We start from the raw sequence: 14,271 nt of genomic DNA, 5'->3' as shown, positions 1-14,271 counted from the left end.
GCCAAACTCTACCCGTCTTCGTAACATAGGCCTACCTACGTTATTCATATACAACACACAGTTCACGAACCACAAACTATATGCATCACAACACTGAATGTCGACGCTACACAAATATACCACTCGTTCCTCCTACGCTATGTGTACAATACGGTACTGTTGATACTATCGACTGCCTTGATTCAATACCAGCCTGGATTCCTGTTGGCGACATATCTCCACGATCGACCCCTCTATAAGAGGGAGTGTGTGGGTCGCTGAGCAGAAGGAAACTAATCGGGACAATGTTAGACCGATCAAGTATCTGTATACTACTGTTAACAACCCAAAAGGATAATTACGCTCTGGTAAGTGGCTCGTAATACATGTTGTTTTGTTACATGGTAGTGTTATTGGAGTTTAGCATATTACGTGTTTATGACGGTGCACGAACGTTCGCTACTTGCCAATGTGTTTTTGTTAGGGAGGAATTAGGGTACTTAGACTTAAACTCACATTGGAATGATAATGACTTTGTTTTGATACAAATATATGCCCGTGTATTTATCGTTTAGCGCTTACTATACTGGAACAGTCTCCATTTGAATAATATTATCATGACTATATAACTATATAACTATAAACAACCAAATACGCCTCAGACTCGGTCACAAAAAAGCACTATGACAAGGTTTGTTCATCTTGCAATCAGGCTGAAACCATTGCTAACATGTTACTAGAATATCAAGACCATGCCTCAGCCCGGGTTAGGTTAAAACAAGAATTGCAGTTAGATCCGCTATCTGTCATAGATCTCCTAAAGCCAAGAGATGCAATAGCGAAGGCCAAACTAACTCTATTTCTGAGAGACAGCTACTCGAACGTATATAAACAGAGCAGCCAAGGATAAAAAATGAAATCATATCAATATAAGAAAAAAGAAATCATATCAAATTGAATACAAAAACATAAATTGTGTGAACACAAAACTCACAATAGATATGTGTACCCTACTCACACACAGGAGTCCCAAAGAGGGACAGGTCAGCCGAAATTGCCTAGGCAGAAGGCGACCTCTTAAACACTTAATGCAACAACAACATGCAGCAAAATAATTGAAACAGTGTTCCGGAGATTTTTATGCATTCGGAACACACCATGATCGGAAATAAATATACCTCGGATGTTTACAGATTATCTTTATGAATTCACATTAAGTGACAGGAACTGTTTCCATGAACTGGTCACTGGTTGGAATTGTTTTAAATAATCATAGATTCCTCGTGAGCATGACCTTTAGGTTGCCAGAACCATACCTGTGCTCGGGGGTTTCACCAACGTGTGTACGAACTGCTTTTTTTTCTAATTTACCCCCACATGGTTTGTTTGTTTGTTTGTTTGTTTGTTGTTTAACACATCACCCAGCAATATGATAGTTCTATGATGTCCTAAACCAGACAATCCAATGATTGATAATGTGAGCAACCCTTACGCCGCCAGGGTACCGTGTCACCGGACCGGACCACGCGATCCCTTCAGTCTCCTCTTACGACAAGCATAGGTTGCTGGGAGCAATTCTAGCCCGACATCCCACGGGCTCTTCCACATTGAGCAGACACACCGTCATATAGCTGCAATACTGTCTAATCCAACTCATAACACTCAGACCCGTGACGAACCGGGTTAGAATAGGTCTTCAGCAACCCATGCGTGCCGTAAAAGGCGACTATGCTTGTCGTAAGAGGCGACTAACGGGATCGGGTGGTCAGGCTCGCTGACTTGGTTAATGCATGTCATCGTATCCCAATTGCAAAGTCATATAGCTGGAATATTGCTGAGTACGGCGTTAAACAACAAATAACAAAACATTCACTCACTCAAAAAGACAGTAGTGGAGAGGTATCAGTGAAATCACGCCTCTTCTGTTGATACCTATTACGTTATAATTTTTTTAAATATCAACATTTGTCAATATTAACGTCAGACTGCTCCTGATATCTCAGTTTGTGCTATTGATATGACACTTGGTGCTTCTGAAATCTGTGTTTTCATGAACCGAACTGTAAAGTGTCAATTCACTATACGACACCACAATACACACCCGTGCCGCCTATATGCACATGTAAAGTCATCATTGTTGTTTACATGTCGTAAAAACAGCCATATAAACTTATGTGGTTTAAGGTAGACTATAAACTTACAATGGTCATGTAAATGATAGGAGTATGTTGTATGCACTGCGTCTGCTTGGAATCATAAGCGAATATCATCGTTTGAAATATGAGCTTTATTTAGATCCATATTTTGTTCGCGTTGGTCTGGTTGATATGTTCACATGTACTATAGGGATCGAGTAACTTACTACCGGTATGGTTATACAGTAAGCATGTATCACATAACATACATAATACTACACGGACGTTAGACAACTATGAATATGAACCTGGTACATACAATGTCCTAACACAAGCATGGCGTGATTGTAAAAAACGATTAGATACACGGAGAACCCGAAGTGCCGAGGATTTTATAACCAAAAAAGAATTTGATATACAGTAATACTGTAACAGTCATGAACCAAATTAGGGTTAGACAATGCTAGATTGTGCTGGGGCTTCTAGAAACTGAAATCTCGACAATCTAGGATCGTTTGTGGTGTTTCAGTCACTTTGCACCTGTTAGTTACAGGTCATCGTGATATCGCTGGAATATTGCTGAATGCGGTGTTAAATCACATCCACTCACTTATTCACTGAGGCAGTATCGTTACATACCGATGGGTCGTGTGTAGGGGGTAGGGATTGCGTGGGTGGGTGGTGGTGGTGGGTTGGGGGAGGGGTCGATGTTTCAAAATGTCCTGACTAAACGAAAAAGGTTTGTTCAAAGTGACAAGGTGTATTTTTCAAACAAGTAAAGTTTGGTTTTCAATATTGAAGTACATGTATGGAATCAAGTCACAAAAACGCAACTGCTACATAAAAACATGCATTCGATGCAAAATTTGACTTTTATGCAAGCTCCATGCATTTCACTACCCAAGAATGGGTATAAAACATGTGCGTTAGCGGGATTCCATATGCATTGTTTAGCATCGTGCTGACAACAACCACTCAGAAAAACAACTAAATTACGCAATTATTCAACATTACGAAATGCGACGCCTGTCCGAAAATGAGCGTCTGCGAGCCATTGGTATGCTTGAAGTAGGATCGAGTCAACGTGATGTTGCAAGACAATTTAAGGTCCACAGAAACACCATTTGGTGTTTATGGCAACGTTGGCAACAGACGAATGCAGTCAGAGACCATCCTCGGAGTGGCAGGCCACGCGTAACCAATAATCGACAAGACAACTGGATTCGAACAACACACCTACGAAATCGATTGCACCCAGCAACAGTGACTGCAAGAGGCATCCCTGGCCTTCGACGAATATCTTCACAAACCGTACGAAAACACCGTCAAGCACGTCTACAGTGGTGCAGAAAGCGTCTACGCTGCAGTGGGGACAAGTTCTATTCACTGACGAGTCTCGTTTTCACCTCGGCCACAGCGATGGGCGGATTCGAGTGTACCGACGTCGAGGTGAACGTTACGTCAATCATTGTGTCATGGAAGAAGATTGGTTCGGGGCCGGCAGAGTTATGGTATGGGGTGGGATTACAGCAAGACAGAGGACCCGTTTGATAGTGGTAGAGGGAAATCTTAATGGACAGCGCTACCGCGACGATATCATCGGCCCGTTTTTGCGTCGTCATGGCCCAGGCATTACATTTCAACATGACAACGCCCGGCTTCATATTGCTCGACATGTTCAGGGTTCTCTTCAACAAAACAACGTGAATGTCATCCCCTGGTCGGCTCGCTCCCCTGATCTCTCACCAATCGTGCACATGTGGGATGAGATGGATCGGCGCCTTCGACGTCAACCACGTGTTCAACAGACACTCCAGGAACTTCGAAACATGCTCCAGCAGATATGGACAGATATCCCACAGGACTTTGTGCGACACCTAGTCCATTCCACGAGACGAAAATGTGTTGCTTGCATCGCAACCAGAGGTGGACACACAATATTGATTTGTAAATTGACATTTTGGTATGTTCATGATTTTTTTTATGAAATCACACATTTTCTGAAGTCAGTATGGCAAATTAAACCATTTGAACACTTACAGGAGGCTTTTATCTGTTGCAAACCGAAATTGTTATCAGATTTGGTAAAAAACATAACTTTGCATTAAATCTTATTCAATGTCACAGGAACTTTTGTTGTTCAGTATATGTTATAGTCGGAACTGTCCACACAAAAATCACTGATCAACCTGCAAAGCGAACAGTGATTATGTATTTATCAGATCACACACCGTTACTGTCAGAGAGGATTAATATGAATCCGCACACTATGAGTGTAAGACATGCACGTATAAAAAAACCCCTCGAACCCTGGGTTAGCGTTAACTCTACTTTACCACATTTCAACAACGGCTTTGTCCCCACAGAACAATACAGGTAGGAAATGGCCTCATGTGACCCTAATATAAACAGTTTAAATTGTTACAATAGTGAGATACGAACTCTAGTGTCGGTAATGCCCCGGCCCCAATCCTCCACAAGCCTATGTACATATGTTAGGTGGTGTAGTGTTATTGTGTATGCTCTCCAACTGGAACACCTAGCTGGTTAACACGGGGACGCTCCAGTAGCTGAGAGGAAGGCTTGACGTTACTGCACCACACACTTGTCTAGGGCCTACCAGGTGAGGATTGTAATAGGAAGTCAGACTGGGAGAGTATCAAACAAAGGTATTTCTTTATGCTTTGCTGAGAGTGTATACATGCTTACTTATATTTACAAGCGAGGATTATATCACAAAATAACAACCCCATTAAAGTGTTTGATAGGCGTTTAGAAGATTTTTTTTGTAGATAGCAACTTCTTTTATTCTATGCCACGACGCTACAGAGCTATTCTGTTATTTTGTTATCTTTGTATATTAATCCCACCTTGTGTTAACTTGTTTGATAGGCATTACTTAGAAGTTGACGGGTGACAAGGTAGACACAATTTTATGGATAACAACTTCTTTGATACTTGTATTAAAGAAGTTGTTATCCATAACATTGTGTCTACCTCGTCACCTTGTGTTGTATAGACATATCATGATTTATTTATATATATATAAATATATCTCATATCTGCCTTATCAAGCACCTGATACTTCTAAAATGTCTGTTGCAAATAACTATAGGAACAGGAAAGGGTGAGACTATTGAAAATATTTAATCAAATTATATTTTTGAAAATAAATCCTTGTACAAGTATCTTTTTAACATAATATCGCTAACTTAACATATGTCCAATTTAGAAGCAAACATATAATAAATCAACTGATAGGTATAATTTCCTTTGCTCCTCAGTTTATATGACAAACATTGCATACGTTTTTATTTTAAAAAATCATTTGAATATGATTGGATATCGTAAAGTACGTCCATGCAATACATTGTGCGTTAGTGAGTTGAGTTCATCACCACCTGGGATAGCATTGAAGGGCATATTAACTGAAAGTAGGAGGGGCGTTTGAATGCTGAGAAAAGTTTTTATGAATATGACTTAAGAAAATTCTTAGATTAAAGAGTAACTTTTGGTATTTCTAAGAATTTTCTCAGACTTAAGACCTCTTTAGCACTCTAAGAATGTTTATGAATACCTTCCCAGAGAGCTTGAAATTTGGCGCTTTTCTATATACGACTGAGACGTCATATCTTTTACGTCATAATGAGCGAAATGACGTCATAATGGTGACGCGTGGTGTGGAACGAAGCTTTGCAAAGCTTGCTTTTGTTTTTTTTCAGGGATGCCCACCCCATGTTAGCTTACCAAGTTGCCGTGCTTATATGTTTTCAATGTCTGTCACATGTTCGAGTGAAGTATTAATCTGTAAACAAACTGCTTGAGCATATACAGTGCCTTATTTTGTTTACAGGCTGTTGTCGGTGATTCTGTAATTCAGATCGCAACCCACTCAAAACATTGGACTCATCCCATGCCGCTTCACTCAATATACTTGCTTACACCACAGAGTTCGCGTTAGTCATGGTAGAATGAAGAGAAACATACTGTGTTTTGAATGAAGAGCTAGGTTGCCTGTAGATTTAACCGCGCTACATTTAATATTTGAAACTCACGCTGTGCTTTCGGTTCCAAATTCAATTAAGCGGGGTTAAATCAACAGGTAACCTAGCTCTACATAGTAAACATAGTATGTTTATCTCCTAAAAAGCGAAAAAAACCTTTCCATAATCATATTGAAGTTCTGCTAAAAGCAGAGTCTTTTGTAAGATTCCGACTATATTCATTAAGCAGTATCAAATGTCAAAATGACAGAAAATGATTCACATGCCTTGGGCAACAATAACTCTGTCATTGCATTAAACATCCATGGCTACCAATCGCTGCATTGCTATGTCTATATCTCCACTGGGTGCTTGCTGTATGCAGATTGTAAATAAGAAGGTAGAGAGGTGATTCTGTAGTTCGAACCAACGTAATGATTGGCCGTGCGTGTCATTTGGAACGAACGGGTTTGCAAAATAACCTATGCATGGACGCCTCGTCAAATTGCCAGTTAGCATTAAATCATCTCGCGTCATTTACACAGTTCAACCAACAGATATATCACAGTTGGCATGTCATGGTTGTTACGGTATATATTAGTTTGGATATGATGGTTGTAACGGTATATCACATTTACATGTCATGGCTGTAACGATATATCACAGTTGGCACGTCATGGCTGTAACGGTATATCACAGTTGGCACGTCATGGCTGTAACGATATATCACAGTTGGCACGTCATGGCTGTAGCGATATATCACAGTTGGCACGTCATGGCTGTAACGATATATCACAGTTGGCACGTCATGGCTGTAACGGTATATCAAAGTTGGCACGTCATGGCTGTAACGATATATCACAGTTGGCACGTCATGGCTGTAACGATATATCACAGTTGGCACGTCATGGCTGTAACGATATATCACAGTTTGCATGTCATGGTTGTAACGGTACGTCACAGTTTTCATATCATGGTTGTAACGGTACATCACAGTTGGCACGTCATGGCTGTAACGATACATCACAGTTTGCATGTCATGGCTGTAACGATATATCACAGTTTGCACGTCATGGCTGTAACGGTACATCACAGTTTGCATGTCATGGCTGCAACGGTATATCACAGCTGGCACGTCATGGCTGTAACGATATATCACAGTTTGCACGTCATAGCTGTAACGGTACATCACAGTTTGCATGTCATGGCTGCAACGGTATATCACAGTTTGCACGTCACGGTTGTAACGGTACATCACAGTTTTCATATCATGGTTGTAACGGTATATCACAGTTTCCATGTCATGGCTGTAAGGGTATATCACAGCTGGCACGTCATGGCTGTAACGATATATCACAGTTTGCACGTCATGGCTGTAGCGATATATCACAGTTTGCACGTCATGGTTGTAACGGTACATCACAGTTTCCATGTCATGGCTGTAAGGGTATATCACAGCTGGCACGTCATGGCTGTAACGATATATCACAGTTTGCACGTCATGGCTGTAACGGTACATCACAGTTTGCATGTCATGGCTGCAACGGTATATCACAGCTGGCACGTCATGGCTGTAACGATATATCACAGTTTGCACGTCATAGCTGTAACGGTACATCACAGTTTGCATGTCATGGCTGTAGCGGTATATCACAGTTTGCATGTCATGGCTGTAACGATATATCACAGTTTGCATGTCGTGGCTGTAACGATATATCACAGTTGGCACGTCATGGCTATAACGGTACATTACAGTTGGCACGTCATGGCTGTAACGGTACATCACAGTTGGCACGTCATGGCTGTAACGGTATATCACAGTTGGCACGTCATGGCTGTAACGATATATCACAGTTTCCATGTCATGGCTGTAACGATACATCACAGTTTGCATGTCATGGCTGTAACGATATATCACAGTTTGCATGTCATGGCTCTAACGATATATCACAGTTGGCACGTCATGATGGCTGTAACGATATATCACAGTTTCCATGTCATGGCTGTAACGGTACATCACAGTTGGCACGTCATGGCTGAAACGGTACATCACAGTTGGCACGTCATGGCTGTAACGGTACATCACAGTTGGCACGTCATGGCTGTAACTGTACATTACAGTTGGCACGTCATTGCTGTGAGGGTACATCACAGTTGGCACGTCATGGCTGTAACGGTACATCACAGTTGGCACGTCATGGCTGTAACGGTACATTACAGTTTGCACGTCATGGCTGTAACGGTACATCACAGTTTGCATGTCATGGCTGTAACGGTACATTACAGTTGGCACGTCATGGCTGTAACGGTTCATCACAGTTTGTATCTCATGGCTGTAACGGTACATCACAGTTTGCATGTCATGGCTGTAACGATATCTCACAGTTTGCACGTCATGGCTGTACAGTACATTACAGTTGGCACGTCATGGCTGTAACGGTTCATCACAGTTGGCACGTCATGGCTGTAACGGTACATCACAGTTGGCACGTCATTGCTGTGAGGGTACATCACAGTTGGCACGTCATGGCTGTAACGGTACATCACAGTTTGCACGTCATGGTTGTAACGGTACATTACAGTTGGCACGTCATGGCTGTAACGGTACATCACAGTTGGCACGTCGTGGCTGTAACGGTACATGACAGTTGGCACGTCATGGCAGTAACGTTATTTCACAGTTGGCACGTCATGGCTGTAACGGTACATCACAGTTGGCACGTCATGGCTGTAACGGTACATCACAGTTTGCACGTCATGGCTGTAACGGTACATTACAGTTGGCACGTCATGGCTGTAACGGTACATCACAGTTTGCATGTCATGGCTGTAACGGTACATTACAGTTGGCACGTTATGGCTGTAACGTTATTTCACAGTTGGCACGTCATGGCTGTAACGGTACATCACAGTTGGCACGTCGTGGCTGTAACGGTACATGACAGTTGGCACGTCATGGCTGTAACGTTATTTCACAGTTGGCACGTCATGGCTGTAACGGTACATCACAGTTGGCACGTCGTGGCTGTAACGGTACATGACAGTTGGCACGTCATGGCTGTAACGTTATTTCACAGTTGGCACGTCATGGCTGTAACGGTACATTACAGTTTGTTTGTCATGGCTGTAACGGTACATCACAGCTTGTATCCTGCGTTTCGCCGTGCTGGATCTGACATCAGCACTGATGCATTAATCAGTACTTACGTTCTACCCTCCCATTCATGGCGATATGCTGGCTGTGAAAGAAGAGTTGGTGTTAACCACTCGCTTAAATGTTTGATGTATATAATGAAACACACGATCCCCAGTCAGGGCCAAACCAATGTCGGGCACACATAATTGAAATCGCCGTATGTGGGCGAATCAGGGACGGAGGTTAGAAACAGAACCCTGTATCACGCACTTGATCACGTCGTTAGTTGAAAACCTTAAGGAGTAAGAAAGACAAAAGCTTGCTGTCAGCCATAGAGCATGTTCAATAATATTATTTCAATATATGAGACCAGTTTGACGTTTCTAAAGGGCCCTTATCACCCCTGCGTTTAGTTGTAGTATTATTGTATGATCCAGTGGCCGTCAGTCACAGAGTACCTGTCCACGCACGGTGTTCACCACACCTGTTGGCGACATGAACCAGAAAGTTGTTATTTAGCGTCCAAATTGCCCTGTCTCAATATTACCCAATTATGCTGCAGCCATTACAGCGTGTTGTATACAGATAAAACCAAGTTTGATTAACCTGATAAATCGTTGGCATTTATTTTTCAAAGACCGTAGACTTTATCAATCACATAAATCGTGTTTATTTCTGAACAATTTTATTCCAATGTCCAGGATTATTGGTATCGATTTAATAATTGGGACCCCGTGAAGTGAAGTAACTATTTCCGTCTCCTGAATGCGGGGCAACACAGCGTCCTCTGGTGTAACAACGTGGAGAGTCTGGCTTCAGTAACCTGACCCATGTATCCGGTGCATCACTGCATCAATCACGAGGAAAATCACTTTTCGGTCTAATCATTGTGTCAGGTCGTTATGACCCGTGTTATTTTAAATATTAAATCAAGAAGTTATTTGATTCCCGCATATTTCTCTTTCTTAATAAGTTGTAGGTTGATGTGGTACTTATATTGGGCGATTAACCTTGTCCCATTTATCACCGAGGTATGAAGAATAGCTACGGTAGACATTAGTAAAGGAAGGCTAGTGTCAGTGATTCAATACCCGCTTTATTTGTATGTATCTCTATAACTGTCATCCCGTAGGACTGCTTATGTTGAAGTTATGCAAGTGTTCAGGATGCCTGGGTCAATATCAGAATAACTTCCCATCTCTATCAGACTTTTCCCAAACGTTTTCATTTCCGAAACACACGGGAACATTTAAATGTGTGTATACAGAAATGCTTATATCTTAGACTTATATCTAAATCACTCATGATGATATGTATAGGGAAAGGCGTGTTCCACTGTAGGTTCGACCTTAGTGCACATATCGATGAAGAAAGACATCTAACTCTAAGTTGACAGCCATATTCATATACAGCCCTAGCGATTAGGGTATGTACGTGTTGCCTTTCCAGTTGTCAATACTTTGTAAGTGCTCGGCAAGTTATTGACGGATTCACCCGTGATACATGATCTACTTGGCGGATAAGCAGGGCCGTAGCTCTACCGTAGATAGAACATTATCTTTCTAATATAGGCGTATCCAATTGTGGCTATTTATCTCGTTTTTTATCTGTACAATAACACATTCTTAGGAATGACATATTCTGATATATAAACCGAATTAAACAGAAAATGTATTTATATTTCTGAGTGTGAACAAAAAATGACATGGTTCACAGGCTCTGGTGGTGTATAGCCGACCACACATGTAATGAGTCATAAGCAGCACGTAGGAAAAGACACTGGTGCTGCTTTGTGCTCTGTATGGACATGCTATTTCATATATGTTCACTGGCAGGGAACCTATTGACACGTCACCGCGTGAACCATGACGCTTGAGTGAGTGAGTGAGTGAGTTGGGTTTAACGCTGCTTTAAAATACAATCCAGTTATATCACGGCGTGTCAGCTTCACGCGGGAGGAAATCCCGATGTGATGCAGGTCTCAGACCTTTACCACTTTGGTGAAACCTACGAGCACGGGTATGGTGCCATTAATCTTAAAACATAATCTGGGTGGATTTCCGGAATTCGAACGCACTATCATAGTTTCTTGCGCGCCCAAACGAGGCAACTCTGCAAAGCTAATTGCGGCGCCTAAGACGACTGGGCCCCCCATGCCCCGTGAACCACAATGTCCGGACGGTAGGCATGGTGGTAGCTATGCTTGTCGTACGATACTTCGGGGTACGGGTGGCCCATTCATCTACGATGTGCAAAGATTAGTTTTTTAGTCTCGTAGACTCTTAGAGTCCTATGGTCGTGGGTTCGAATTCAATATTTGTCCTGATAATGATTCTTGGTTTGTCAGCACCATATAACTGCTCTTGGGTTTCACCACACTGTTAACAATCTATAAAGAACTGAAAGGCAATCTAAGTTGACACGCAGTGATATAACTGTGAAACTGTTCAAAGTGACGCAATGCCGTTCAAAGTGGCGTTAAACAAAACTCACTCTGTGCACGTACACCATGCATACAAACAGTGAGGGAGCGGTCGGGTAGCCTAGTGGTTAAAGCGTTAGCGCGTCACGCCGAAGACCCGGGTTCGATTCCCGACATGGGTACAATGTGTGAAGCCTATTTCTGGTGTCCCCCGCCGTGATATTGCTGGAATATTGCTAAAAGCGGCGTAAAACCATACTCACTCACTCACTACAAACAGCAAGCTCCATGGGCCATTGCTTCCCATATGGGGGTCATCGCATGAATACATATACGATTACGAGATCTAACTTCCAAAACTTTTGAAATATAATATGAATTATTCTTTTTGTCTGAGACAATATGTATATAACACCACGACACTAGCGTAGACGCAGATGTAGGTATTTACGGTACATCAGTAATGAGTAACCTGGGTGGCAAGTGTGTGTGAATTAGTGGGACTAATCAATACATGTAGGCCTGTTGGTATCTCACTCTACCTAGATATAGAGGAATCACACCTGAATATAACCACAGGATACGTCACGCTTCAGAGACGGTAAACTGGTTTTTGTTCATTACAAGGACTTGACAATGTCATTGAGTATACCATCGGGAGGAAGCAATGCACACGGTAATGTCAACATTTATGTCGTGTAGATAAACAAACAAATAAACACTGCTACCAGCTTTGGTTATTAAATATCATGTTGTGATCTATAATGCTCAGGTGGGTATATGACAATTTGCTAGGTTTAAGTCATGAAATTTATTTTTTTTATAATTGTATTTCTTTTTCTAGAGAAAGACTTCAAAGAGGGAAGAAGGAAGGGAGCTCTAGGTGGCGCTGGACGGGGTGTGCTGTATATTCCCTGTAAGGAAACGTCATTGAGCTGATTACATTGAGAGGATAATACGTATGGTGGATTTGATCGTGGAAATATTATACAAACATATTTTGACACCAGGGTTGATCCTATTGGATTATCTCCAAGGTCATAAACAATGGTCATCGGAACGAGATGCAGCCTCTAAAGATCAATAGAAAGTAGCAGTGTTCGGTGGATCAGTATCATTAGTTAAGACCATCGTGACAAGATCTTCAAGCACACCACGACGAAATACAGAGGTGACACGATTGATCCTGTGCGCCCTGAGTGACAGACAAGGAACCATGCTTCCATCACATTTCAACACAACCTATCGGCATACAACATACAACATACAATCAACGTATGTAGATTGTAGCAATGTAGTGTGACCTGCTGGACAATTAGTGTTATATATAATGCATCATTATGCCAGTTGAGATCAAGGTGGTTATCCCAGACGCAGCACCACTTGACGAGGATGACACCGACGATGTTGTCAACGACATCAGCGAGACGCAGTCGGACATCATCAGGCGCGTCAGACCTGCCTCTGTCCTAACCAGGCAGGCCCCGCTACGCCCATCGTCGGTAAGTGTGAACATAGACACTTACATGAAGGAGTGGGGCGTTGTTATTGATAAGTTGACGACGTAAACACCATAGGCACTGCAAAGCCATAATATAGAGTGAGTAAAGTTGTAAGCAAAGTGTAGCAATATTCCAGCAATATACAAGCACTGGGCTTCACAAGTTGTACTCAAGTGGAGAATCGATAGGGATCGGGGGCCATCGTTGTGGCGAGCCAACACTTCCAGCAGGCTACCCAGCCGCCACGCCCCTATCAACGTGGTACTTTTCGACGTCAGTGAGGTGAGGTGAGCGCGAGGTGAGGTGAGGTGAGGTGAGGTGAGGTGAGGTGAGGCGGGGTTTAATGTCGAGTGCAAGATTATTGAACTGATATTGAGACGTGCATATGCGCGCGTGCGTGCGTGCGTGCGTGCGTGCGTGCGTGCGTGCGTATATCTACTTGCCCTATGAGATACCATGCAACATTTTGATACACATGATACACCACTCAGCCACAGTATACTGACTCCGAACCCACCACCTTTTGTTTTATCCCGTTGATGCCGAACGCCAGGTGTGACGCGGCCAGGAGATCGACCTTCCGCTCTGGACAGACACTCTTCACTGAACCTTGGTATTGAGGAAGGGGGGATATGTATTTCCTGCATGGGAATATCTGGTTTTGGTTGGAACTATTTTGCCCAATTATATATTTTATGACATGGGTGTCCTCCATCTCAACTATATCCACGGTAAAGCGTAATTAAATAACCTCACAAAACTTTTAGTCCTACTAACGTTGTATAAACACACAACCCAATTTCAATTTCACACGGCTAGGCCAAGCAGCACATATATCTAGTATCACATCACAAAACACATCGGACTAATACACATAGACTCCAATGTTAGTGCAATGATATATAATAAAGAGCGCAAATAACACACAAGAATACCGATCCTCGAGCAATAAATATTCTTCTATTCGGGAGTGACACCAGATGAAAATATGCCCCTTGGTAAACAGCAATTACAGGGAATAGTGACATGTGGTCTTGCTATCATTGCCCTGATGTCTGTCTGCTTGCCCTCCTTTCTTTGTGGACCATGACGCTCTAAGTGTTAATTGAATAGG

The 14,271-nt window shown here is 42.4% G+C and overlaps 1 protein-coding gene across 2 annotated transcripts in view; it reads left to right on the top strand.

Moving 5' to 3' along the window:
- The first annotated feature begins 218 nt into the window (after positions 1-218).
- Positions 219-14,271, top strand: part of LOC124146806 — a 41,349-nt gene continuing 27,296 nt past the window's right edge. The window contains exons 1-2 of one of the 2 annotated variants that reach the window (XM_048400893.1): positions 219-347; positions 12,500-13,157. In XM_048400893.1, the coding sequence (XP_048256850.1) occupies positions 12,996-13,157 (162 nt within the window). In that variant the 5' untranslated portion in view covers positions 219-347; positions 12,500-12,995. Of the gene's footprint in view, positions 348-4,722; positions 4,784-12,499; positions 13,158-14,271 lie in introns of those variants that run through there. The other variant, XM_046517263.2, reaches the window with a different exon arrangement.

This window comes from Haliotis rufescens, unplaced genomic scaffold (assembly GCF_023055435.1).
Source record: "Haliotis rufescens isolate VD_foot unplaced genomic scaffold, xgHalRufe1.0.p SCAF_1, whole genome shotgun sequence".
Classification (NCBI taxonomy): domain Eukaryota; kingdom Metazoa; phylum Mollusca; class Gastropoda; order Lepetellida; family Haliotidae; genus Haliotis; species Haliotis rufescens.
The sequence above is the reverse complement of the archived record's forward strand: the minus strand, read 5'-3'. Positions and strand labels throughout refer to the sequence as shown.